Source organism: Juglans microcarpa x Juglans regia, chromosome 1D (assembly GCF_004785595.1).
Source record: "Juglans microcarpa x Juglans regia isolate MS1-56 chromosome 1D, Jm3101_v1.0, whole genome shotgun sequence".
In the NCBI taxonomy this organism is placed as follows: Eukaryota; Viridiplantae; Streptophyta; class Magnoliopsida; order Fagales; family Juglandaceae; genus Juglans; species Juglans microcarpa x Juglans regia.
This window is the reverse complement of record NC_054594.1, coordinates 44,508,767-44,534,369: the sequence shown is the minus strand read 5'-3', so window position 1 is coordinate 44,534,369 and position 25,603 is coordinate 44,508,767. Positions and strand designations below refer to the sequence as shown.

The 25,603-nt window shown below is 36.8% G+C and overlaps 2 protein-coding genes across 4 annotated transcripts; one reads left to right on the top strand and one right to left on the bottom strand.

Annotated features, from left to right (window-relative positions):
- The first annotated feature begins 262 nt into the window (after positions 1-262).
- Positions 263-11,316, top strand: LOC121257802 (protein TOPLESS). 2 transcript variants are annotated; one of them, XM_041159054.1, is made up of 27 exons: positions 263-435; positions 854-991; positions 1,109-1,288; positions 1,409-1,522; positions 1,610-1,768; positions 2,191-2,368; positions 2,454-2,577; positions 2,697-2,806; positions 3,227-3,392; positions 3,530-3,639; positions 3,786-3,855; positions 3,961-4,034; positions 4,136-4,231; positions 4,323-4,418; positions 4,572-4,699; positions 4,854-5,088; positions 5,171-5,332; positions 5,418-5,525; positions 5,735-5,881; positions 7,711-7,821; positions 7,913-8,092; positions 8,175-8,303; positions 8,380-8,475; positions 8,961-9,146; positions 9,241-9,404; positions 10,693-10,965; positions 11,077-11,316. In XM_041159054.1, the coding sequence occupies exons 2-26, from the start codon at positions 912-914 to the stop codon at positions 10,901-10,903; spliced, it is 3,414 nt and encodes a 1,137-aa protein (XP_041014988.1). In that variant the 5' UTR covers positions 263-435; positions 854-911; the 3' UTR covers positions 10,904-10,965; positions 11,077-11,316. The 2 variants fall into 2 exon arrangements, with proteins under 2 accessions (XP_041014988.1, XP_041014978.1); XM_041159044.1 differs by having other exon boundaries at positions 10,690-10,965.
- A 1,296-nt stretch (positions 11,317-12,612) lies between these two features.
- LOC121259231 (F-box/LRR-repeat protein 14-like) lies at positions 12,613-25,292 on the bottom strand. Of its 2 annotated transcripts, none has more exons than XM_041160745.1 (16): positions 25,145-25,292; positions 22,408-22,705; positions 22,203-22,331; positions 21,884-22,091; positions 20,738-20,884; positions 20,148-20,222; positions 19,435-19,506; positions 18,588-18,659; positions 17,462-17,533; positions 17,265-17,336; positions 16,677-16,748; positions 15,889-15,960; positions 14,845-14,988; positions 14,340-14,411; positions 13,769-13,915; positions 12,613-13,122 (listed from the first exon to the last, which is right to left on the bottom strand). In XM_041160745.1, the coding sequence occupies exons 2-16, from the start codon at positions 22,435-22,437 to the stop codon at positions 12,938-12,940; spliced, it is 1,569 nt and encodes a 522-aa protein (XP_041016679.1). In that variant the 5' UTR covers positions 22,438-22,705; positions 25,145-25,292; the 3' UTR covers positions 12,613-12,937. The 2 variants fall into 2 exon arrangements, with proteins under 2 accessions (XP_041016679.1, XP_041016684.1); XM_041160750.1 differs by lacking the exon at positions 25,145-25,292 and adding an exon at positions 24,818-25,093.
- Positions 25,293-25,603: the final 311 nt, after the last annotated feature.

The following is a 25,603-nucleotide window of genomic DNA, read 5'->3' as shown; positions in this document are numbered from 1 at the left end:
TTATGTAGTCTATTATTTCATCTTTAACTCTAGGTCCAAATCAAGCTGAAGGACAGCTGTCAGCTAGAGATTCCGAGCCGATGACCTCAACAAAGTCTAGCCGGCTAAGTGGGACCCGTCTTGATTGGACTTATTGATAACGAGTACTACATTTCACCATAACTTGGATATGTGGATTGAAGTATCAGTTGATATGTACATCTACTTATCAGTGCTTTATCTGTCTGCCTCCTATAAAATCCCCATTTCTGAAAGCTCAATGTCTCATTATATAATTGTCTAGACAGAGACAGAGAGAGCGAGTTTTTAGAGAAAGGAAGAGAGAGGGGGAGAGAGAGAGAGAGAGAGAGAGAGAGTAATACCATTCCATTTCTAGAGGGGGAAAAGCTTCTCTTAGCTCTCTCTTCTGTGCGCTCGTGTTCGTTGGTTTTCAAGGTAAGGGCTTCCTTCAATTCTCTCAACCTCTCTCTGAAATTCAGAATCTTTTGCTTTAAAGTCTGCAGTTTTTTAACCCTTTTTATTTTTTCCCGTGGGATGGGGGGTTTGCTTTTGCATCTTTGATGCCCATATGGTCTGAAAGCAGCCTTCTCTTCCGTGAAAAATATCACCCTTGATTTTTTCAAAGATTTTTAACCCGATGTTAAGCTTCACCCATGTCGGTATTTTCCGAGTACATGCGATATTTTTGGGTGCAAAAATGGGTTTCTTTTTTGTCCGATGGGTGGTAGTTGACTGATCTATCTCAGGGGATAGATTTGAATCTATGTGCTATTTTTTATTGCTTTTCCAATAATTAAGCTAGTCAGAGATGGCCCCTTTACAGATTTATCTGTCGCTTATGATATTTTTTCAGATCTAGTGCCGTTCTTGGTGATTCGTATTTTTGAATCGAAGAAGACGGGGCGACTACCATGTCGTCGCTTAGTAGAGAGCTTGTGTTCTTGATTTTACAATTCCTTGATGAGGAAAAGTTCAAAGAGACTGTTCACAAGTAAGCTACTAAGAATTTAGCTTTCTTCTTTGTTTTTATTTTTATTTTTATTGTTAAGTCATTTTGAACAATTGATTATGTACTTTTGTCTCATCAGTTGCTTTGTTTATGAAATAGGCTTGAGCAGGAATCTGGGTTTTTCTTTAATATGAAGTATTTTGAGGATGAGGTGCAAAATGGGAATTGGGAGGAGGTTGAGAAGTACCTTTCCGGGTTCACAAAAGTGGACGACAATCGGTACTCAATGAAAATCTTTTTTGAGATAAGGAAGCAAAAGTATCTCGAGGCATTGGATAAGTAAGCTTTCAAGTTTTAGGTTATTAATTATCTAAGTGTCGGTTTTATTAGAAGTGATTGTTTGTCTTTGGTGATTCTGTGGCATATAGCATGTGAATGAGACTGTTTAAATTTTGATAGGCATGATCGTTCCAAGGCTGTGGATATATTAGTAAAGGATTTGAAAGTTTTTGCCACATTTAATGAAGAGCTTTTCAAGGAAATCACTCAGCTCTTGACATTGGAGAATTTCAGGTATGATGAATTTGTGTTCAAGTCTTCCACCTTACATTTGAAATCAACTATAGAAAATGTTGTCAAAATGGGTTTGTTGTATCACAGGGAAAATGAGCAACTTTCCAAATATGGAGATACCAAATCTGCTAGAGCAATCATGTTGGTGGAGCTTAAGAAACTAATCGAAGCAAATCCTTTATTCCGTGATAAATTGCAATTCCCAAACCTTAAAAATTCAAGGTTACGGACTCTCATCAACCAAAGGTAACTCATTTAAAGATGCTTTAGTCTTCCTCTATACTAGCTTCAAATTGACTTTGTGGTGGTTTTACTTGGTACTGAACTTATTTTGGTGTCTTCATTTCTCTTGAATGGCATTTGAAATGAGTATTTTATAATTTTAGCTAATGATCATGATATTTTGACCATTTCTTTCATGATTGATCCTACCCTGTAAGTTGGGACCGTGCCATGAATGCTGGGATAAACAATGCAACAATAATCAACTTTCCAGTGATGCCAAGAGTCGTTTGTCTCTGAATATCAGCATGAAATATATGCTTCACAGTCTAGGGTGCTCGGAATTATATCAGTTTCAGAGAAACTTAATTAACATTACTGCTCGTCATAAGTTTACACTCATGTTAGTTAAGTTCTACAATCTGATTTGTTATTGTAAATTGCAGCTTGAATTGGCAGCACCAACTATGTAAAAACCCTAGGCCAAATCCAGATATAAAAACTCTATTCGTGGATCACTCTTGTGCACAACCAAATGGTGCACGTGCTCCATCACCTGCAAACAATCCACTGCTTGGATCCTTACCAAAAGCTGGGGGTTTCCCTAACCTAGGTGCACATGGGGTAGGTTACAGATTGATTGGTTGCAATGTCAACTTAGTTGGATTTTTACAGCCTTTCGTTAATTTTCTTGAACATATGTTTTCAGCCTTTTCAACCTGCACCAGCACCTGTGCCAACGCCCCTTGCAGGTTGGATGTCCAATCCTTCCACTGTAACTCATCCAGCAGTTTCTGGAGGAGCTATTGGTCTTGGTGCTCCATCAATCCCAGGTATTATATTCATTTGTTTAGGTATTGGCTACTGAGTACATCTGCAATTTTTTTCCAGATATAAGATGTTGTTTATAGTTCCAATTTTAACCATGGAAGTGCTTCTTTGACGTGAACAGCTGCTTTGAAGCATCCAAGGACTCCTCCTACTAACCCTTCTCTAGACTACCCATCTGGGGAGTCTGATCATGTTTCTAAAAGAGCTAGACCAATGGGGATTACTGATGAGGTATTATCCTCGTATTTTTGTTCATTGGGTTGTGAAATCATGTTTTCACGTAACTCCTCATGTCCCTAAATTATTTTCCACATTTTTTTTTGGATGTTAAAAAATTGTCCATGATTACAAGTGAAAAATTAACTTTAATCGTATTTTCAACATTATGGTTCTCATTGTAATAATTCCACATCGAGATAATTATGATTTCTCGAATAAAATTACTACTGATAAAAAAGGTTTCTCTAATAAAATTACAATGAGGAGAAAATTGGAATGCTAGAATACAATCAATCGGTGTGCATTCATATGATGGACTACAGTAAAATAGTCTGATGTTTCAGAGTGGTCTAAAATTATCGGATGGCCGGATCAGAAGCATATTTTTCTTTCCAAGTCTCATCATTTTTTTATTACTGTTCATGTGTGCAGGTTAATCTGCCCGTTAATGTGTTGCCAGTAACATTCCAGGGTCATGGTCATAGTCAGCCATTCAATGCGCCAGATGACTTGCCAAAAACTGTTGCTCGGACCTTAAATCAAGGATCATCTCCCATGAGCATGGATTTTCATCCTGTTCAACAAACCTTACTTCTTGGTTGGCTCTCTTTTAAAGCCTCTTGATTTTATCTATAAATATTTAAGCTTGCTACCAAGTGTTGTAAATGTTATATTTCCTTCCTACAAATGTTTGGTGTTTTAGGTCAATTGAATATTTTGCATGTTGTGCTTCAGTTGGTACCAATGTTGGGGACATTGGGTTGTGGGAAGTTGGTTCTAGGGAGCAGTTGGTTTTGAGGAATTTCAAAGTTTGGGATCTTAGTGCACGTACAATGCCTCTGCAGGTGTGTCCCCTTTTTTTTTTCTTTCATTAATGATACAAGTTAATGTTAGTGCTATATCCTTAATGCCTATAATAGTAGAGTAATTGGAACTTGTTTACCAATAAAAAAATTGTAGAGTAATTGGAACTGATATTGATGGATTTCAGGCAGCTCTGGTTAAAGATCCTGGTGTATCTGTTAACCGTGTGATTTGGAGCCCTGACGGTTCTTTGTTTGGTATGCTTAATACATTGGAGTTTTTCACTCTATGTACACAACCAATATATATCTTAATGGTGAACTGGACAATTAGATGATGTCTTCTTTCTATTCCAATTACAGGAGTTGCATACTCCAGGCACATCGTTCAAATATATTCTTATCATGGGAATGATAATATACAGCAGCACCTGGAGGTATATCTAATATGAATTTTTCTGATTCATTCTTTTTGCACTTTAACTTCTGTGGTATTTGAGATGCTATACTGAAAGTTGCTTTAAATTTGCTGATATAGATTGAGGCTCATGTTGGTGGAGTAAATGACATTGCATTCTCCCACCCAAACAAGCAACTTTGTGTGATAACCTGTGGTGACGATAAGACCATCAAGGTCAGTTGGTTTTGTTGCATGTTTGGTCGTTTTGATGTTTTGAGTGGAGGTAAGTTCGCCATTCCTTCCTAATCTTGTTTGGTAATTGTAGGTGTGGGATGCTACTACTGGTTCAAGGCAGTATACTTTTGAAGGTCATGAGGCTCCTGTTTATTCTGTCTGTCCTCACTATAAGGAAAACATTCAGGTATCATTTTCATTTGTGATTATTTTTGTTCTGATTGTTTTAGTTGAATGCTTTGAGCTTATTGTGGTTATTGGTTTGGCCTTCCTTTCATGGATTCTTCCTTAAGTCCCAGTATTTTTGTTCCTAACATCCGTTTTGTGCCTTTATGCTTAGTTTATCTTTTCAACTGCACTGGATGGAAAGATAAAAGCATGGTTGTATGACAACTTGGGATCTCGAGTTGATTATGATGCTCCTGGTCGCTGGTGCACGACAATGGCTTACAGTGCCGATGGTACTAGGTAATAAAATGGACCTGTTGTGTTGGTGCTGCTTGTCCTTTGCTCTTTGGTGGGGGCATGGTCAACTAAATAGGGTTTTATTTTTTTAACCTTTGTTTTTGTCTGTTTGTTTGTATTTATTTATTTTTTTGTGGGTGGTTTGTGTGAATTTCAGGCTCTTTTCATGTGGGACAAGTAAAGAGGGGGAATCGTTTATTGTTGAATGGAATGAAAGTGAAGGGGCTGTGAAAAGGACCTATCAAGGATTCCGTAAGCGTTCTTTGGGTGTTGTGCAATTTGATACAACTAAAAACCGGTTTTTAGCTGCTGGTGATGATTTCTCTATCAAATTCTGGGATATGGACAACGTTCAACTTTTGACTACTGTTGATGCCGATGGAGGCCTCCCAGTAAGTCCATTAAGTTAAAGTATTAATTGAAAGTGTCCCTTTGAAATAATAGTTGCTCAATTTTGTATTTTCTGCTTCCTAGGCAAGCCCACGTATCCGCTTCAACAGGGATGGCAATCTCTTGGCTGTTTCTGCCAATGAAAATGGAATTAAGATTTTGGCAAATACAGAGGGCAGTAGGTCATTACGCAACTTAGAAAATCTTTCTTATGATGCCTCAAGAGCATCTGAAGCTGTGACGAAGGTAGCTTTTTATCAGATCATTAGTTGTTGTGACACCTCACCTCAGCATGAACTAATCTTGTGTCCATGCGTGACATCTCTTACAGCCGACAATAAACCCAATTTCAGCTGCAGCGGCGGCGGCAGCAGCAGCTGCTGCGACTAGTGCCGGACTTGCAGACAGAGGTGCCTCTATGGTTGCTATTGCTGGAATGGTTTGTGGCACTTACTTTTCCCACTTCATATATAAAATTTATATAAGTTGGACCGTCAGAGTTTTTCTGCTTGTCATGGTTTGGATAGAAATTACTATTCAATCACAGAAAATATCGATATCATATTTTTCTCATCTATGTTTAAATGCATTTTGTATCATGAAATATTATTCTTCTAATACAGATTAAATTGACATTAATCTTGCCAGAATGGGGATGTCCGGAACTTGGGGGATGTGAAACCTAGAATAACAGAAGAATCTAACGACAAATCCAAGGTTTGGAAGCTCACTGAAATCAATGAACCATCTCAATGCAGATCTTTAAGGCTTCCTGAAAACCTGAGAGTAACCAAGGTGTGATATTTGCTAACTGGCTTTATTCTTGGGAGATTCTTTTACATAACAGTGGTTTGATTATGTTTGCAATCTGGCTTTCTTCTTCCTAAGGCACTTCCTCTAGTTCAGCAACAATGTATTCCTCTTCTACAATTTATTGATATGTGCTGTGCTTACTACATTCTTTCCTGCGCACAAACTGGTGCTTATTTCAAACTGGTGCTGAACTTTTTGGTGGTGTCTCTTTCTGTGCACTTAGCTACATTACTCTTGCTCTTTTCATTAATCAAAACTCCTTAAAGTACATAAATATTAGTTGGATAGCATGGTAATCTTCTTGTTAGTGAGAATAAACTTTGTGATTGCAACTGATGATGAATCTGTAGGTGTAATTACCCAAAGACTCGAATAATTAATCAAGCTAGCTCCATGCCAGTCATGGGAATTCTGATCTTTATAATACATAAATATTACTTTTACCCCAATGTATCTAAGCATACCTGGCATGCAATAACATAAGATTAGTAGAATAAAGTTGGTACTTTTCAATTGATGAATGCTTTGTGATTGGCCAGTTTAGCCAGTTTAGCCTAGCATACACATAAGTTCACTTTCAAGCCATCTTGCCTTGCAAAAGCTGCTTCATCTGCTTCAAACTCAATGGATCATTTACAGTTTGCTTCATCTCCCTTTGCCTTGAAAACGGAGTGGGCTGGCAAGTGAGTCACTGCCATCGGTCTTGATTAGACACCAGCAATTCACCTATCAGACTCCATCTCAAAGGCAGGAGAGGAGCCAAATCCCTCATTTACTTTTCTCAATACCTTTAGGTAGAAACAACCGAGTGTTAAGATCCAGTTAGCACAGAGATTGTCCTTGCCTTGTTCAGGTGTATCGTACCACGAGAGGTCGAACTATAGTAAGAAGGTTATGGCACAAAATAGGTGGATTTGTGGAGAAAAAAATTCAATAGGAATGATATAACATTTGCAAAAAGAAGAGTTGTTTGATGTAGTATAAAAGAAGAAAAATGTGATTGGTACAATATGAAACTGTAGATACTGAAATAAGAACTAGGAGAGGAAACCTACTAGAGAGAATGATCTACAAGCAAGAGGGGGTAAAAAAAAATAAAATAAAAAAGAGGGGGTGGACAGAGCAGTGATGAAGCACTATATTTATTGATGAAAAAATTGATGTAGTTTTGATCTTTTAATTTGATGCCATGCATGATAACAGGATCAAGAGGATTAATTAACTAAGGGGGATTGAATTTGTAAATTTTAATATACTTCCAACTAAGGAAGTCAGCATATTGCGCTAAATCTACTTGCGCTAATTTGAAGATGATAAGTTGGCACAAACAAGTATTAAATTAAAAAGAAAGTCGACATTCATATTAACTAAAGGCTCATGAACTGTAAAACATCTATAGTAGGTTATGGTGCTCTTCGGCATTTGTTTATTACTAGAAATTAGAAGGGAATTTGAATTCAAGAAGCGTAAAATGGGATCTCAAGCTGTCTAGTATTTAAATGTTATGTAGCTGTTTTAATTTTTCTTCAACTTTTAGCCTGCTGTAATTTATAATGGTTATTTCAGGATATATAGACATATTCTATTGAACTCTCATTTTGCTATTGTCTCCTCATCTTAAACAGTAAAAAATTTCCTTTTGTACCAATGTGATTGCTAAATATACCTGGCCTTTCGTTTTTGTATATTGGGCCATCCTGTATTAGATCAACCCATGAGCTATCAACTTCATTTTGACTCATAAATTTTTATCATATTCCATCCTGTCTCCAACAAAATATCCTCATTAGCTTCCTCCATGATTATTACAGATATCAAGGTTAATATATACGAATTCAGGTAATGCCGTTCTGGCATTAGCATCAAATGCCATTCATCTGCTCTGGAAATGGCAACGAAGTGATCGTAATACTTCTGGAAAGGTATGAGGTGTCAACCCTTGGTAGTTCTTTCATCATAGACCTAACGAAACTCATTACGTTTTATCTATGAAAATGGTGCTTTATCTTGCAGGCAACTGCTAGTGTGTCACCTCAATTATGGCAACCACCAAGTGGAATTTTAATGACCAATGATGTTTCTGACACTAGTCCTGAAGAGGCTGTGCCCTGCTTTGCTTTGTCCAAGAATGATTCTTATGTCATGTCGGCATCTGGAGGAAAGATTTCCTTGTTCAATATGATGACATTTAAGGTAAGCCATAAGTCCTGTGTAGCATTTTAGTTTATTTTCTTGTTTCATTCTGACCAATTTCATTTTCTTTTGGTTACTGCAGACAATGACAACTTTCATGCCGCCACCACCTGCAGCAACATTTCTTGCTTTCCATCCTCAAGATAACAACATTATTGCCATTGGCATGGATGATTCCACAATTCAGATATACAATGTTCGCGTAGATGAAGTATGATGCAGCATATTATCACAATCAATAGAACTCATGGTTTGAAATGTTATTGACCTACATTTTCTTGATGCAGGTTAAGAGCAAGCTTAAAGGGCACTCTAAAAGAATAACTGGCCTTGGCTTTTCTCATGTACTGAATGTTCTAGTTTCATCTGGAGCAGATGCTCAGGTAATAATTTTTTTATTCAGATGTGTTTTGTAATTTGGTCTTGCGTTTCAGATCACTTGGGGACTTTGACTCAACCTAATCAAAGTCCCCAATCTCATTCTGTAATGAATCTGCAAGCATCATTCGATTTCAGCTAGGCAGAGCTAAAGGTTGATTCTACTGCTCTCTAAAAGACCTGCCAATTCACCCTTTATATGATTAAAGGATTAATCAATGTTTCAACTTATTTGTGTGGCATCTTTAAATAATTTCAAGATAACAACCATGATTATTTCTTGTCTGAGATGCAATGCTTTAACTAACTCATGCATTATTGATTTTTTTCTGTAATTAACCGTATCATCGATTTTTCCAAACAATCATTAAAGTTCGAGGTACTATTATCAACAAATTACTCCTAATTTTGAATTGGGCATGATCAATAATTCTCAATTCTAGAAGGATGTTTATGTTGGTTCACATAAATGGTACGATACTTTCTCCAGCTCTGTGTATGGAGCTCTGATGGATGGGAAAAGCAGAAGACTAGATTTCTGCAGCTTCCAGCTGGAAGGACTCCTGCACAGTCAGACACTCGTGTACAGTTCCATCAGGATCAGATACATTTTCTGGTTTCACATGAAACTCAGCTTGCCATATATGAAACAACAAAACTCGAATGTGTCAAGCAGGTATTTTAATATCCAAAGTGTTTTATATTTTGGAAATAACATTTTTCTACCCTCCCTCTTCTTTTTGTTCTAATATGAATTCTTCTATCTGTAGTGGGTCCCACGTGAATCTGCCCCCATCTCTCATGCAACATTCTCTTGTGATAGCCAGTTGATATATGCCAGCTTCTTAGATGCGACAGTGTGTGTGTTTGGTGCTGCAAATCTCAGACTACGATGTCGAATCAATCCTTCTGCTTATCTTCCTTCTAGTGTCAGGTACTTGACCTAGGCCAAGCTAACTCAGGTTCATTTCAGATAAATTCCAGCTTTGCTTAGATTGGATTCATCTTTTTGTTGCTGCTATTGTTGACTTCCTTGGTGTATCTGAATGGTGGAATTAAACTTTCTCAGCATCTTACACTTGGATCAATTCCTCAACTGTGTAGGATATCCATAACAATTTACTTATAAAAAAAAAAGGATATCCATAACAATTTGAAATATTGTGCAGATATTTTCTTCATACTAAAAATATACTGCTAATGGTAATAATAATGGACATAACCTTCTCACCATACCACCGCCCAACCAATCTTGGTCATGTTAGATAATTGGGTCCTACTTTTGCGAGACCCAAAAAATATTGGTCAAAAACTTCTTTGAGCCCTATGCACTAAAATATTCCTTAATGAAGTCCTGCATATCTCTATCAAAACTCAACTATTCCATGCATTATGTGTTCAGCGGAAACTTTCATCCTTCAGAAGAATTCATCTCCTCTTGCAAATTCCTTCTTTTACATTAAAGATTAAGTTTTTGTTCTTTAATGTCTCTTAATATATTAGGAATTATGCAAGTAGTAATTCATAGACATTGGAAACTTTAATCTAAACATTCCATTGGTTTTTTCAGAATAATTTTTTTTTTTTTGGTTGAAAACTCACAAACTACCACTTGTTTTTGAATTTGCATCCCAAACCATCAAAAGTCTCAAGTTGGACCCTAAACTATGCATATTTTTCAATTTGCACCCCCACCATTCATATGAACAAAAAATTGCCTCCGTGGCATAATTTTAACTGTCGGATCTAAAGCGATAGTACACATTGAAAAGAATAGGTGTTTTGGGGTGCAAGCTGAAACTTAGGTACAAGAAGCTGTGAATATACTTCTTGATAATTGAATCCGCGGACAACCGAGGATTGACAGTCATAATAAGGTTTACAAGTTGAAGTGAAGAACAAGTGGTAGTTGTGGTAAAAAGTTTAATTCCCTCAATATTTTTAACCCTAGATAATTTACTAGACTGCTGAAGCTGAGGCTCCAAAATATGTCAAATTCTTGACGTTGACATCTAAATTTTGATCAAGCCTATCTTTGACCTGGTAAATTGCTTGTCCAATGCCAAATAATTTGTCAGTTCAATATGCGTCTTTTTCTGCAATTACTCACTTTATTTGATAGGTAGAAATTGCTAGTTTGGCTGGGGAAACTTGACTGCACTTACTTACCTATGTGAGTGGTAGATTACGAGCCTTTGTTTAATGTTTACTCAATGCAGCAGTTCTAATGTACAACCACTCGTGATTGCGGCACATCCACAAGAACCAAATCAATTTGCATTAGGGCTGTCAGATGGGGGGGTTCATGTCTTTGAACCCCTTGAATCTGAAGGCAAATGGGGTGTCCCCGCACCTGTTGAGAATGGGTCAGCAAGCAGTGTGCCAGCTACTTCTCCAGTTGGAGCTTCGGGTTCGGACCAAGCCCAGAGATGATCAAGCAGCTGCCAGTGAGAAGTTCTTTTACATGCTTGCTTGCTGGCCCGTCTCGAATTCAGGTATGCTGTACATGACTTTTTTTGCTTATATATAAGCAAAATGTAGGTCTATCGAATCTCAAGACTTCAACTTTAAGATATTATCTGCTTGTGTATTTGCTTGTTATGCAGTTTGCGGGTCACGACATGTAATTTACTCAAGGAAGGACGCTGCAAAATGTGTAGAGTTGACATTTTTAATCAGATTCTAAGGTAAATGCTGTAGTAGTATTAATAGTTGAAGGTCAATTTAGTTTTTGGAAGGAAATTCTTCGAAAAAGGATGTCTTTACCTCTCAATCTCTGCTACGAATCATTAAGTATAAATTATGTGATAGGGTATCAAATATCAGTGCAGTCTAATTGGTCATTATTTACTTATCTTGAAATGCCCAATTGCACAATGAATATATATATATATATATATATATATATATATATGAAATCAACGATTGGACTTTTCCCTTCCCGGGAAACTTGCGACAATTTAAAACTCACTTTTGAACCCTTTAGCAAACAGTAGTCGCCACCTTTGTGTTTCTCACACTGCTCCAACCCGCAAATATCAGATTCCGGAGAGTGCCTGCCTGTTTTGAGTGCACAACATTTCTCTGTATTTCTACTCATATCGGGTCCTCGGAAGCGGAGCAAGTAGTTCAACAGGAAAATAATTTTTATTTTTATTTTTCAAATGTGTGTAATACTATCCATCAATCGGTGAAACTACATCTGGACCCGAGTTATTGAAAAAAACCAAAACAAAATCTGAAAAATGGTCCAAAAAGGAGCATTGGGGCCGAGCTAGGCTGCAAAATTTCCCAAGCAAAGGCGGTTGGTTTATTCGAATTCGTTCTCTGAACCGATTCTAACCCGTACGACTTCAGAGATCGTTCATATCTAGAACTGGACTGAGACTGAATAGTTTTATTAGTCGGTTGGTGTATTTTTTTTAGATCAGAGCGAAACCGACCGAATGTATGTAAATATATAAATATTTTTTTTATATATTATATATTATTTTATATAATAATTGTATTAGTTAATTATGTAATTTTTATTCAATAGATATATAATAATTTTATGTAAAATATTAAAAATATCACTTAATTTTAATTTTATGAATTTAATTCTGTCAAACAAAGAAAATTGAAAAAAAAAAATATACTCATGAACCGACCGAACTGATAGTTAACAATTTGATCTGGTAAAAATCATAGACCGAAATTTTCGATCTGTGACCCCCCACTCCGACCGATCACACCCCTTCCTCCCAAAATCTTGTATATTTCTAAATGCTATTTGTATTAAAATTCTAGCACCCAATATTATTTAAACGATTATAAGCACTATCTGCAATTTTGCGTGCTTGCAAAAAATTGAAAACAGATTCGTTCATGGAAAACAATCTAACTATTTGAAAGCTTGTTGTACCCACTTAAAAACGTTAACGATGCCCAGCAAGCCTTCTTTCCATGCCTAACGCTATCAGTGACCAGAATAGAACTAGATTCATCTTTAAAGCCTTTGCCCAGAACACGCATATTATATTCTGCAGCAATATAACGACTGTTACCTTCAGCAATAATTAGGGTTCGGGTGGGACCAAGTCAACCAGCAGTAACTGAAGGAAGGAAGAGAAGAGGAGAGGAGGAGAAGGGAGCAGATCAGAGATTTTAATAGATATTTTTATTTATATATGTCAATAAAGTTGGTGCGATACGATACCAGGCACATGATATGTACAAAAACCAAACCACGGATGAAAATAGCGCCTGAGACCCATGCCAAGGAAGCTTTTTATCTACATTTTCTTTTGCACCACATTTGATTCAAAAGAATGCCTTCACACAAAGCATTGGGATAATTCCTAGATTGCTTACTTCCTTAATCCCCTTCATGTTTAACCATATGTACTTTACCTCAATCGTCTCCTCTTACCTCAAATGTTATTTTTATATACATAGCTACACCCCCAACACCGAAGTTCGCCATGGTTACTCTGGACGGAAGCTCACCAGATTAGGCAGATCAGTTGACTGTAGCTTCTTAATATCATTTGCTGTCACCTTGCAGGCCTCCATTGTCAGTGATTTCAAATTCTTCAGAGTTTTCAAATGGCGCAGTCCTGTACTGGTGATGCGAGAATTTGAAACATTCAAAGAGACCAATCCTGTCAAGCCTGCATTCACATGGAAGGATGTGAGAAGATGAACAGAAAGAAACCCCAACAAAATCCCTATAAGATGTAGATAGTGGGTCAAAATATTGTTCATGAGAAGTTCGTCCCCAAACAGTGTTTAAGAATATAACCGGTGGGCCTGTAGATTCTTAAACAGGCCGCAGCATGCCAACAGTGTAACCAATATAATTTTAAGGCTGGAGCCACAAAGTCTTGCAAATTTAGCTTTGGTTCCCATTATAAAGAAAAGCATATTCATTTAAAAAAGAAGAACAGCATTTTCTTGTAAGTCAAGTTGTCCACTCCACTTCTGGTTGAATCAGCATTTTCTTGTAAGTCAAGTTGTCCACTCCACTTCTGGTTGAATGATAGTGCGCCATAATATACTGTTTAGGCACTCCATGTTTTCCATTTGCAGTAAATGATCTATAAGTAACCTTCTAATACAAGTGCCCCAACTTATTTTAAAGAACAGAGCCATAGAGGTAATCCATGCAGAGATATTGGTGGTCGGTTCAATAGATGCTAGAGATAATATTGGCCACATAAATTTCAGGATATTTCTATCATGAGCCACACAGAGAATGCATTTCTTTCTACCGCATAAATTAAATAATAATAATAAAAAAAAAGTTCATGGAGCTACCAGAAATCAACTCCAAGGTTTTATCTGTCAGGTTGGAGTTTTGTGAAAGATTGAGCACCATCAGGGACGAAAGATCCTTGATATTCTTGACACCAGTATCTGTCAGTCCACCACCACATATTTCGAGGGACCTCAGGTTCTTGAAGTCTGATTCATCAAACAAAGGGAAGGAAACAGATGAGAATTAATCTAAATCAGAACTTGCCAATCATTTGCAAAACCAAAGTTCAAATCTTTTCAAGAATGTTGCTTGTTAAGTTGGATAAGGCCTGTTGTTATTCATAGTTCTAAACTAGTGCTCTCTCATATTCAATCACCAACAGAGGAACAATTTGTATATATTTTTTGTAAGTAATTTGTTTCCATATTTTATAATATTAGTATCTTGTGACTGATAGTATTCCAGGTCTCTTTTGTGTTTAATTAGATATCAGTATGCAATAACATAGGTGTAATTAACATAGTACTCAGCATTGTTCCCTCAGACATAATTCAGTGAGCCCACAAACGCTGTGTATGATAAAGAAATTTGTTAAGATTAGCAACCGCAGTAGTGTGCTAACTAACATACTTCGCAGATGGTTTGTTCCAGCATCTGTAATACGAGCTCCAAAAAGATCAAGATGAGTTAATCCAGTCAAACCTGCTTACAAAAAAGCATGAAAGTGCATCACTAAGTTTAGATAAAAAAAATCGAACATTTCTGTAGAACTAAAAGCATAATCATGCAATCCACAATAAGCTGTTTTTGCAGTGTAACACAAAGAATTGAATTTTATGAGGCTTGAGGACTCGCATTCATATCATAACTCTGTTATGATCATTACGAGGCTCAGTAGCCCAAATATACACGTTTGTTCTAGGTTATTGAAACATTTATAATGAGTAGGAACAGAAACGAATTGTTCAGTATCTACTGAACCAAAAGCAAACAATTTTTTTTAAGGAAATGGTTCAAATTACAACAATAAAAAATAAAAATATAGATTGCTCCCACCGCATGCATTCTTGCTAATGTTGATCATAACAATTCCATTATGTTCCCATTCAAACACAGGGTCCACTAAATCACTTACTGGTAAGAGCTGCAAGTCCAGCATCTGTGATATGGCGAACATCCAAATTGAGTGATTTAAGTGATGAGAGTCCAGCCAATTTTCTTAAACCTCCATCAGTAATGACAGTGAATGATAAATTTAAACTCTCCAGGTTGGTCAAACCTAACAGGAAATCAACCAACAAAATTTCAGGTTACCAGAAAAATCTTTTGGAAAAGACAGTTTTATTAAGATGAGCACTAGGGCCGCAACCCAAGTACACAGGAAGCATACAAAGGAGATACACATAAGATAAATTTAAAAAAATCTGCAAAAGATGACAAGGGATAGCACAAAAAGCTTTTCTTTCTGCTTTGATCTCTTGTTGGGGCTTCATAAGCCGAGAGACACAACCAAATATATAGCATGCACAAGTTGGCTATAAGAGCAAACTCGGCAAAGAGAGTTATGTGATGAATATGGTCCACAGTGCTATGCACGCACCAAAGAGTTCACACCATCACTATGCAAACCAAAAGAGAGGAAAAAAAACACCACTTTAATCTAGATATGCCGATTCTGTCTAATGTACCACCCATCTCTATCCAAACCAACATTTGGCTAAAGAAATTAATCAAATTCAAATAAACCACTTTTCTCCAGTCCATGATATCATCCAAACAACTTAATTTATTTATTTTTTGGTGTTTTGATAAATTGTATCATTCAAACAACTTGCTCCAGAAGCAAAAGTAAAAAAATAACCATATAAAACATAAATTGAATCCAAAAGGCCCTAGAACCCATTAATCCTAGATAACAAAGAACAGCCAGATAAGCTTGACAAGGCTCCCAGATAAGATTCCCTTGGTGCGAAAAAATCTTCAACAACAATAGTGCAACCAAACAAACAAGCATGGAATTTATCAACAGAATGCAATATACATCAATAACCCAAGTGAATATGCCACACTGAATTTATTGAAAAAATATACATATGGAAACCAGCCATATTCCCCATAATCTGCATATAATTTGTTTATACTTCATAATCTGTAAATAAATAGAAGGTGAACATCTAACCAGATAGATGGCGAAGTCCATTACTTCCAACTTCAGTATCAGATAACACCAAGCATTTCAGATGTCGAAGGCCTAAACATCAAAGCATTGCATATTGAAAATTTCAGTATTATTTACATATGAAGGGGGAAACAAATAGAGGAGAAAAAATGGAGAAATAATAATACAAAGGGAACGAAAGAAACCTAGAATCTTATATGCAAATGAAAAGAATAAACCACGCAGAATTTGCAAGATTGCTAAGCGAGTCTTTGTGCAATGCAGTCACAACGCTTTCAAAAACTTCCTACTTATCGCGTGATGAATGTTGAGAAAAACAAGGATCCAGATGCAAAATATGGTTTGCATGCCTAGACATCTACATCACACCTCAAACTATTCTGAAACAATGCAAATTAGAGCCAGCAAAGTCCACAAAAATGTATATCAAGCAAAAAAATGTGTATCAAAAGCACCTTCAAAAGAGCATGCAACCCACACGGTTCGTAAACATGAGGGACCCACAAGCCAAACTAAGGGAAGTTCATTGCATGTGTTGGGTGAGGTTTTAAAGGCAAATATAGCCATCAGAGCAGCTCCGGTATTAAATCACATGGCACAAAAGCAAGCAGCAATCATGCCGTCTCTAAATGCAAAGGAAAGAAACACAAAAAATAAAGTATTTTGTGCAAGTATTACATAAAAGAAATCTTTTACCAGACCAATTTGGTTGGAAGCAGAACGGCTGCAAAATCAAGAGACAGAATAGAAATTTCATAGATAATAAGGGAAACCATTTGAACACCAACCTGTCAAGTTAACCAGCCCTTCATCACCAATCCTACATGAGTCCAAGTTCAAGCTTTCCAAAGTTGTCAGACCTGCTTGAAGCAAGATCAATAATTATGTATAGAAACCATTTATTCAAAATGTAACGTAAACACAAGCAGCAAGACCAAGATACGTGATAACTTATTCAAGACATCACATGCATGCACTCTCAAACTTCTTTTACACAATTTCATGAACTAGCCATGAAATCCCAATGCTCAAAGCAGTTGCAGAAGTGAACATTGTAGGAACAATTAAATTCTTAGTCAACAAATAATATTGCTCAAGCTTAATTGTCAACAAGAACATTAATACAGTAATAAAACAAGAAATTAATCATTTCTATCTTGTGCATAGAAGGATGAGGAAGATCTCACATCCCAAATACCTAAATAAATCATGGAGACTGCAGTTAATAAATTTTAACGGACACGGAATGCTTCCATATAATATAAGGCTCAACCCTTAACACTCAAACCAACTCTTCCATTGATAGAAAATGAAGACAAAACGGAAATTAAAGATCAATGTTTTTGAACTTGTGTAGGGGAGTGAAAAACACCAACCTTTCAAGAACACCAAGCACCCATCCGAGATGTCATTGAACCCCAAGTTTAACACTTTTAAGTTCCTAAATCCTACAAAAAAAGGGTATGCTAAAAGTTCAATGCAAGGTTCTTCTTTCAATAAATAGTAAAGAAAACCACCATAATAGAAATATTCTCAATAAACTGCGCAATATATCAGTCTTAATGCTACTCACGGGAAAACTTCTCACACCCATCATCAGGCAGTTTACATCCATTAAGATTCAAATATAACAGGGCAGAAAGAGCTGGCACCAAAACAAAGATGCAAGTTAGATATCAGGCCAAAACAATTCCTGAACAAAAGATGGAGAAGATATAGTCTAGAAAATGAACACTTGTTCTGAACTTTTAATTGACGATGAAGTGTATAATTTCATGAGATACTGCTTCAATCATTATCAATTTAACATGCCTGGTTCAAATTATCTAATGTAGTCTAATTCACCATGCCATCAAGAACTTAATTTTCTTTAATTTTCACTCCGTGTCACCAGAAAATGTGAATAAACATATTATAGCGAATTTGCATTACATACTTAAAGCATCCAATCAGTCATAAAAATCTCTTCTTCACCCAGCAAAAACATTTCTAGGGGTCAAAAGAAATCAAAGATACTTCACCTTCAGAAGCATATCATGCCCAAGCTCCCTGTCCTTTAGGGCCATATATATTTCCACAAACTAAAACTTCATTCGTATACACATTGAGAAGAAACTTCGAGTGCACATAAACATTAAAAATATCTACAACAAAATAAAGATTTATTGGCAATATTTTCTCAAAAATAAAGTGAAAAAGATCCTAGTAGTTTGGGTGTGTAAGTGTGGTTGAGGGGCAGGGAAGAAAGAATGAAGAGAGACTGGAGAAAGGTAAGTTGGTTTAGAAAATAAGTTACGATATCTCAAATCAATACAGATTGGATAAGAGTAATGATACATGTACAACCCTTTTTACAACCCTTTATACAACCATGTTTTAAAATGAGGGTATTTATGTAAAGTGATTTTAATTTTATAAGTTATTTTACAAAAATGCCCATCATTTAAAACATAGTATAAAGGATGGTGAAAAAGGTTGTATGTCTTATCATTTTCCTTTTTCTTTTTATCAGTGTTCATTGCCTTTCATGATAACAATTTACACACAGAGATGCAGAGAACATGAGAACGTTCGAGATTGCTATCCTAGAGCTGCAATTACATCATATAAATAACATTGTGTAATTACAAGCCTTATTCATATTGGAATGAGAATAAACAGATTGGCAGGAAAGCCAAGCCCTTGAAAAGAATTAAAACCTGAAAGAGAGTCCAAGCATGCAGTAGAAACCGGGCATCTCTCCAAGTTCAACATAGAAAGCTTGCACAGCCCTACAACACAGAGAAATGATATGACAGAAATTATAATAAAGGAAGAAGAGAATACAATGTTAGGATAAGAGAGACCCAAAATCTTTTCCTACAAGTTGTTTAAAAAAGAGACCCTGTTTAGAATACATGGAAATAATTCAAAACCAAAAAGCCAAACAATCATGAGAATATAAGTATCATTTCCTTCATTTCAGTTTTTTTTATAAGTCATTTCCTTCATTAACTTAGAAGAATACAAAAAAGAAATCCTAGATATGAAGAAGATGAAAGGCTTCAGCCCAGAGGGTCTCCTGCGGCCTGATTCACAATCTACGCTACAGAAGGAGAGGCGACATCTTTCTTTTATGAGTATTACATAAAGAGACTTACAGCTACTCATAAAATATTTGTTAACAACCAAGTTTTCTAACTGAAACATAATTACCAAATACAAAACAAATCCAAGTTAAGTGCAAACAGATGTCACCAGGATTCAAGGAAAAGGTGGCACATAATTAGAATGTCTGGTTCAGCTACCATTATTTTCTTGGTAAGCTGGTTCCAGCCTGACAGCTTCGTACCTTTTTTAAAACAGAAAGAGAACCTTCCACATTAATTTTCTTTCTTTTCATTTTTTTTTCCCATTTAGTAAAAACAGAACACCCCAAGGTAACAGGGATAAGCCCAAGGCATGGGCCCATGACCATTACAGGGTTATCCTCATACATGAAGGCTAAATAAAATATAACAACAAATATAGAAAACATAACTTATTAGAAAAATATAGCAATGGTACCTTTCAAGAAAGTAATGCCGAGATCAGTCACCTTGCTGCATGAAATCTCCAGTCCTTTCAAGTTGATAAGCCCTGACATTTTACTTTTTTTTTTATAAGTAGCCCTGACATTTTACTAATGAGTGATTCACACAGTTCCGCAATAGACCATCTCAATCACTAAGCACACATCTTAACTCAAAGCACATGCCAACACAACAAAAGCTTTAAATGAAATTAGCAATATGCATTTGCTGTAATTCCACAATCTGTTTAACTTCACAGTCAAGATGATGCAGGAGCTTAGCAGAATAAGTTTTTTAGGAAAACACGGGAAAAACCTCTTGGGTAAAGCCAAATGCTAAAGTTTTATTGCAATCAGACGAAATCCTAAAACCTTGATCTGGTCCATAATTTGAAACACTACTAGCCACACATCAGCTTAGAAAAATAATAATACAAAATAAAACCCTTAAAGACCCTAGCTAGACTAACACAGTCATAACTGTTAAAACACTGCCACAATGACCGAAGGAGCACTTTCTTTTATTCCCAGTCTTTTTTTCATGCGTCAATGCACCCCATTTATAGTCTTATCAAACAATTCTTCAGAGACAGAAAGACAGACAGACAGACAGCGAGTGACAATAGTCATACAAAAAGACTGCAGAATTAAGGTTCATACCACCGCTAAGAGAAAAAAATAAACTAAAAGATCCCAAATTGTAAGTTACCAGAGAGAGGCTTCATGTCATCATCTGTAATGCAATTACAGCACTTGAGATTGAGAGACTCCAACTTTTTTAAACCTGCAAAAAGATATATACCACACCAACAGTAAGAAAGCAAAAATTGGCTGTTGCATGTGATGTTCCGGTTGTCAAGGGAAAACTAGTGTCATTCATTTTTACAAATGTCCAATGACACCTCTATCAAGTACTCATTTTGTTTGAAAACGGATACTTTCAACAATATTTCCATTGGATTTTTATTTCCACTCTATGATCGGCTTTGATCATCTTTACGAAAAGAAACTCTACCATAATTTCTTCTAAATTAAAATAAGCTTAACCAGGTAGTACTCATCCCTTCAGATTGGGGAGGTCTTGGGTTCAACCTTTGGGAGGGAATAGATTTGTAAAATGAGAGAGCTACCCACATTATGTATCCCTCAATTAGCATTTAATCTAAAATAGTATCAGCTAACAATATCATTTATTTAACCAATCGCCTAACTCATCATAATTCATGAAAGCATTGGTGTTTTATCTTCTCTCTTTTTGGGGGTGTGTCCCAGATGAAAGTACATGCAGATACTAAATACCTTTGAGATGAACAAGACCACCATGAATCTCAAGACATCTCTCCAGGTCCAACTTGACCAAGTTAACTAAACCAGAAAAGGCACTCATTCCCTCAGCAGTAATCGCATTGTTTCTTCTAAAACTCAGACTTGTCAAGTTTGAAAGACCTGAAACGTTTAGTAATTGTCATACACAACATACATAAACCACCCAATTCAAGAATACAGAGAAGGCACAATGGCAATTCACATCCATTTCAAGTTTGAGGAAAAATTCAAAAGCACGGAGGAAGATAAAGTTAATTCATGTAGAGTTATGCCCAAAAAATAAATGATTTTAAGAGAACTTCTGACAAAACTGGGAAAATAAGGGAAGAATTAATCTTGCAGTAACATATGGTAGACAAAATGCATGTCATAAAACTCCAATTTCCAACACGTTACCCAGAATTTAGCACACCAATGACATGAAACCAATCTTATTTGATTAGGAACATCTGGCTTCCTTTCCTCTCAGCAAATGTAAAGGTTGAGCATACAGTTAAGAGCCCTTTTGGCTCTGAAGATCTGAGACACCTATGTCTGAGTTTGATTTTTAGATACTTTTAGGGCCCATTTAGATAGTAAAAGTATTTTATCTCATCTCATCATTACAATTTTTCTAAATTTTCACAAAAAATATAATAAACAATTCAACTTTTTCAAATCCCAAAACAATAATAATATTAAAAAATAATATTCTAACAATATTTTATTCAACTTTCAACTCATCTCATCTCATCTCAACTCACTATCCAAATGGCACCGTAGACTTCTTGATTACCTATTAAAAAAAAAAGTCTCCTGTTATTCTTTTTTTGATGTAATAAAGGGTTTTATTGATGAGAATATTAGCCATAGCCCATGTACACGTGATGTATTTTTCTATTAAGGGAGCATCATTAGTCTGATTCTCTTTTTCTACACTCTACCCAGCACTTCCCCTTTATCTTGCATCCAATTTTCATTCTTTTCTTGATCCTTCTGTAAGTGATACCTTCTTTTTGTAGATATAACTCCTCTTATTACAGTACTTTCACTATCTCATCTAGAAAAATTAAATTACTGACTGAAAATAGAAAATGACCAAAACCAACACATTAACATAGAAAGCACAGGAAATACTACCACTAAGGTATTCCAGCCCACGGTTGGAAATTTGGTCACAACAATTAAAATATAAGGCTTGAAGATTTGTGCAATCTTTGAGATGAAGCAACCCGGTATCGGTAACTTCAGAACCAGATAGATCAACAGAAAGCAAAGATGACCCCTGTGAAGAGATCACATCCATCCAATTATCATTCACCCCAGGGTATTCTCCCAAGTAAAGATCCTGTCAAGCACATGAAGGAACACTAAAGCATGGCAGACTGAGAACTAATGGGAAATTTAACACCAGCAAATGAACTAAAGCCAACTTTCGAAATAATTTGCCCTGAATTACCTGAAGAGCACAATCTCGAAAAGCTTCCAGAGAAACATCAGTTAGAAGTTGGCAATACACCAATTTATTAAAGATCTGCTGACTAATATCCCTTGGGAGCAAAGAAAAGGTTCCATACCTATCAATGTCCTGTGAGAGAAAGGAGCAAAAGAGATCAGACAAGGAGTTGGGATCCTGAACCAAGCATGATATATACAACAAGTACCTCACATATTTTACGTATACACAAGTCCATAAGTGATGGGCATTTTCCTCTACCCAGTTGAATATCTATAGCAGGCCGCAAAAATGAAGTTGCCAACCACTTCGAGCTCCCACTTTTACAATATCTTCCAGTTGGACCTCTAAGTAAACCATCTTCATTGTCTACCTGGTCTCTCTTCCTAGAACAAGCTCCCCCATTGAGAAAATGTCTCGTAATCAATACAAGTCACAAAAACTGCGGCAGAACACTACTTAATCCATTGAATTATAAAAAATGAAAGCATGCATTCATCTTCATCCTGTAAAGCAAACAAAGCATATCAGAATAAGTATTCAGCACAAGTGAACAGTAAATCATCTAAAAAATACCTTTAAAGAATATGTTTTTATGAAAAACAGAACACATGCACATAGCCAGATTTGTGTGATAACAAGACTAAGAAGAGTAGACATTTGAAAATGCTAACAGGACCATGGAGATAATGCGAAAATGTGATTTTCTACACCAGGTGCCCCTGCAAGCATTCATCTTCCAAGTATATTTGTGTGCGTATTATTAACAAGAATGCTCTGACCTATATACTTAGAATGTTTTAAAACTTAGGATTAGATTTTATCACCAACACGGTTTTACCACTGGAATGGCGATGGGATGCACTACGGAAAGGTTTTCCATCCGATTATCCAAATCTCCTCATTACGCTCACAATTTACAAGTTTCTCTCCATTCTTGCCACAATCAGGGTGGGGGCAAAACGTTGATCCCCATCACCCCACCAGATGAAGTCTTCTATGCCCACATGCAACTTATTTGGAAAAGAAAACAATATTGAATTAGATAAAAAGATCCCCTATTGTATACTTCCTGGTACCTGGGCTATGCCTTTGATTTTTATAACAAAAACTTTGATTCTTATGGAAAAAAAATATGAGGGAGAAGGAGATAAAAATGATGGTTACTTTTCTTTTATTGGCACTGGGTGTCCCGAAACAGCATCCCGACTAATCCCGGGGGTGCACAGGCCCTCGAAAAGGAGTTTCCGCAACTGCCTAGAGATTGTTTGCACCCAAGGGGATTTGAACCTTAGACTTGGGGGGAACATACCCCCAAGCCCAAGGCCTTTACCACTTGAGCCAACCCCTAGGGGTTAAAATGATGGTTACTGCTCTGCATGAGCTGGAGAGACAGAGATAAATTAGTTGGGATAGGGTCTGTACCCCTGTACAAAGTACAACCCAGCCCTATGCTGAAGACCTGTTGGTTTACAATACTCGTACCTGCCCCACCCTCCATTTATCAGACTCCTTGTGCATTCATTAAAAAAAGGGTCGCTTGCCTACACATTTATTACATCTTGTTCCTGCACTTGTTTTAATAGGCACCGGGTGTCCAAAAACAACGTCTCGACTAATCCCGGGGGTGCACAGTCCCTCGGTAAAAAGTTTTTCTCAAGTGCACCTCGGGTAATTCAAGGGGAAAATCCCCCAATCCGATGGCTCCTAGGAATTGTGTGCACCCAAGAAGATTCGAATCTTAGACCTGGAGAGAGCATACCACCAAGATGATAATCAAGATCAAACTGATGACTTCCACCACGTCAAGGTGACAGTCTACTGCTGAGTTATACCCCTTGCCCCCCATCGAGAAATAGTACTAACTAATCCTAAGTCAAATGACCAAAGCATTTTACCATTTGAGCCAACCCCTAAGGGTTAGTTGTTCCTACATTTTTGTTTGGGGAAAAATAATAATCCTAACAAATACAGTCCATATAATGGCAACCTAGAGACGCCGAATCACGTAAACATAAGTCATGCCTATGTAAGTCCTGCATCAAATTTTCCAACAATACCAGAAATGCGCAGAGTGCACAAATATACAACTAAAGCGTGTATCGGTATATGTGTTCGCACAGGCATGTATATCACACTCCAAACAGCTACACAATATCACTTCAGTATCGTATTTTGTATTTCTTCCTAGGTGGCCACACTGATACGGTAAGGTAAGTAACTAAGAAAACTGCTACGGAAAATTCATATAATTTATCAACCCAACCCGTTCGACTGCTATGGAACACCTTTATAAACTCTACGATTTCCTTCCTTCCACCATGTGGCTACGCACTCACCAAGCATAAACTGAATAAGCCCTATTGGTTAAATTTAGCTCAAAGCAGTGTGTGCGTGGTTTTCTCCTCTCTCTTTTTGCCCCCAGATGAATAATATCACTCACAAAAATAACAAACGTTTAGATTATTTTCCTTTCTAAAACTTTTTCAGCAACCAAACACGAGCCCATCATCGATATAAAAAATAAGTACGAAAGGAAAGCACCTCAAAATCATCCCTTCAACTGTAACAGGAATTCACCAAAAAGTAAAACACCTCAAGACATAACAACATCATACAAATCGAACGCAAGGACACTAAGATCGCATAGCACGCGAACCATTACGCCGTTCGATTCCCGATAGTGCCTTTCCACCGAAATTTTACCCGAGAGAGAGAGAGAGAGGAAACAGATTTAGCGTAAAGATTAAACTCTCTTTTACAGAGATTTTACCCGACCATCACAACAAAAACCACTCGATAAATCCATTAACATGAACAGGGAGGGAGTCAAAAGACAAAAAAAAAGCGATCGTTTCCCAACCAAAAAACTTTCCGGGAAAAGTTTCCACGGAAAGAAACAAGGCCAAAACCAAAAAAAAAAAACGCCGATCAACCGAATATACCTCATCACGATCAATAACCGATGATCAACACGTCTCTGGGTGGTTTTCGTTCTGGAGAGAGAGAGATGGGAGAAGAGAGAAGCAGGAGAAAGAGTGAGGAGGAGACTGAAAAAGTGCCGGGTTGCGTAAGACCGAGGCGGAGTCCAAAGCAACAGATGAGTGACAGGTCGAGTTTATTGGTCAGATACGAGATGGTTCGGAGTTAGGTTTGCTGCCTCGGGAGGATGAGATAAGAGAGAGGAAATAGTGGGTCCCGTTTTGGGCCTTTGTTTTTCTCTGGGGTTTATCCATTGGGAGAATGGCCCCACCGGGGGACTTTGGACGATTGTGTACGCAACGTTTTCTTAATTAAAATTAATTAACATTCCAATCTTAATCATTTTTGCAATCTAATGGAGGCATCATTAATTATTCATTGTTAATTATTATTATTAATAAAATTCTATATACTATACTATT

Excerpts from the sequence above, each read along its gene's own strand:
- LOC121257802 (XM_041159044.1), top strand. The coding sequence starts at position 912 with ATGTCGTCGCTTAGTAGAGAGCTTGTGTTCTTGATTTTACAATTCCTT. Across the intron at positions 7,822-7,912 it reads ATCGTAATACTTCTGGAAAG|GCAACTGCTAGTGTGTCACC; the intron begins GTATGAGGTGTC and ends TTTATCTTGCAG. Across the intron at positions 8,476-8,960 it reads CATCTGGAGCAGATGCTCAG|CTCTGTGTATGGAGCTCTGA; the intron begins GTAATAATTTTT and ends TACTTTCTCCAG.
- LOC121259231 (XM_041160745.1), bottom strand. The coding sequence starts at position 22,437 with ATGGACTTGTGTATACGTAAAATATGTGAG. Across the intron at positions 22,092-22,202 it reads TTCGAGATTGTGCTCTTCAG|GATCTTTACTTGGGAGAATA; the intron begins GTAATTCAGGGC and ends TGTGCTTGACAG. Across the intron at positions 18,660-19,434 it reads CGGCATTACTTTCTTGAAAG|GGCTGTGCAAGCTTTCTATG; the intron begins GTACCATTGCTA and ends TCTGTGTTGTAG.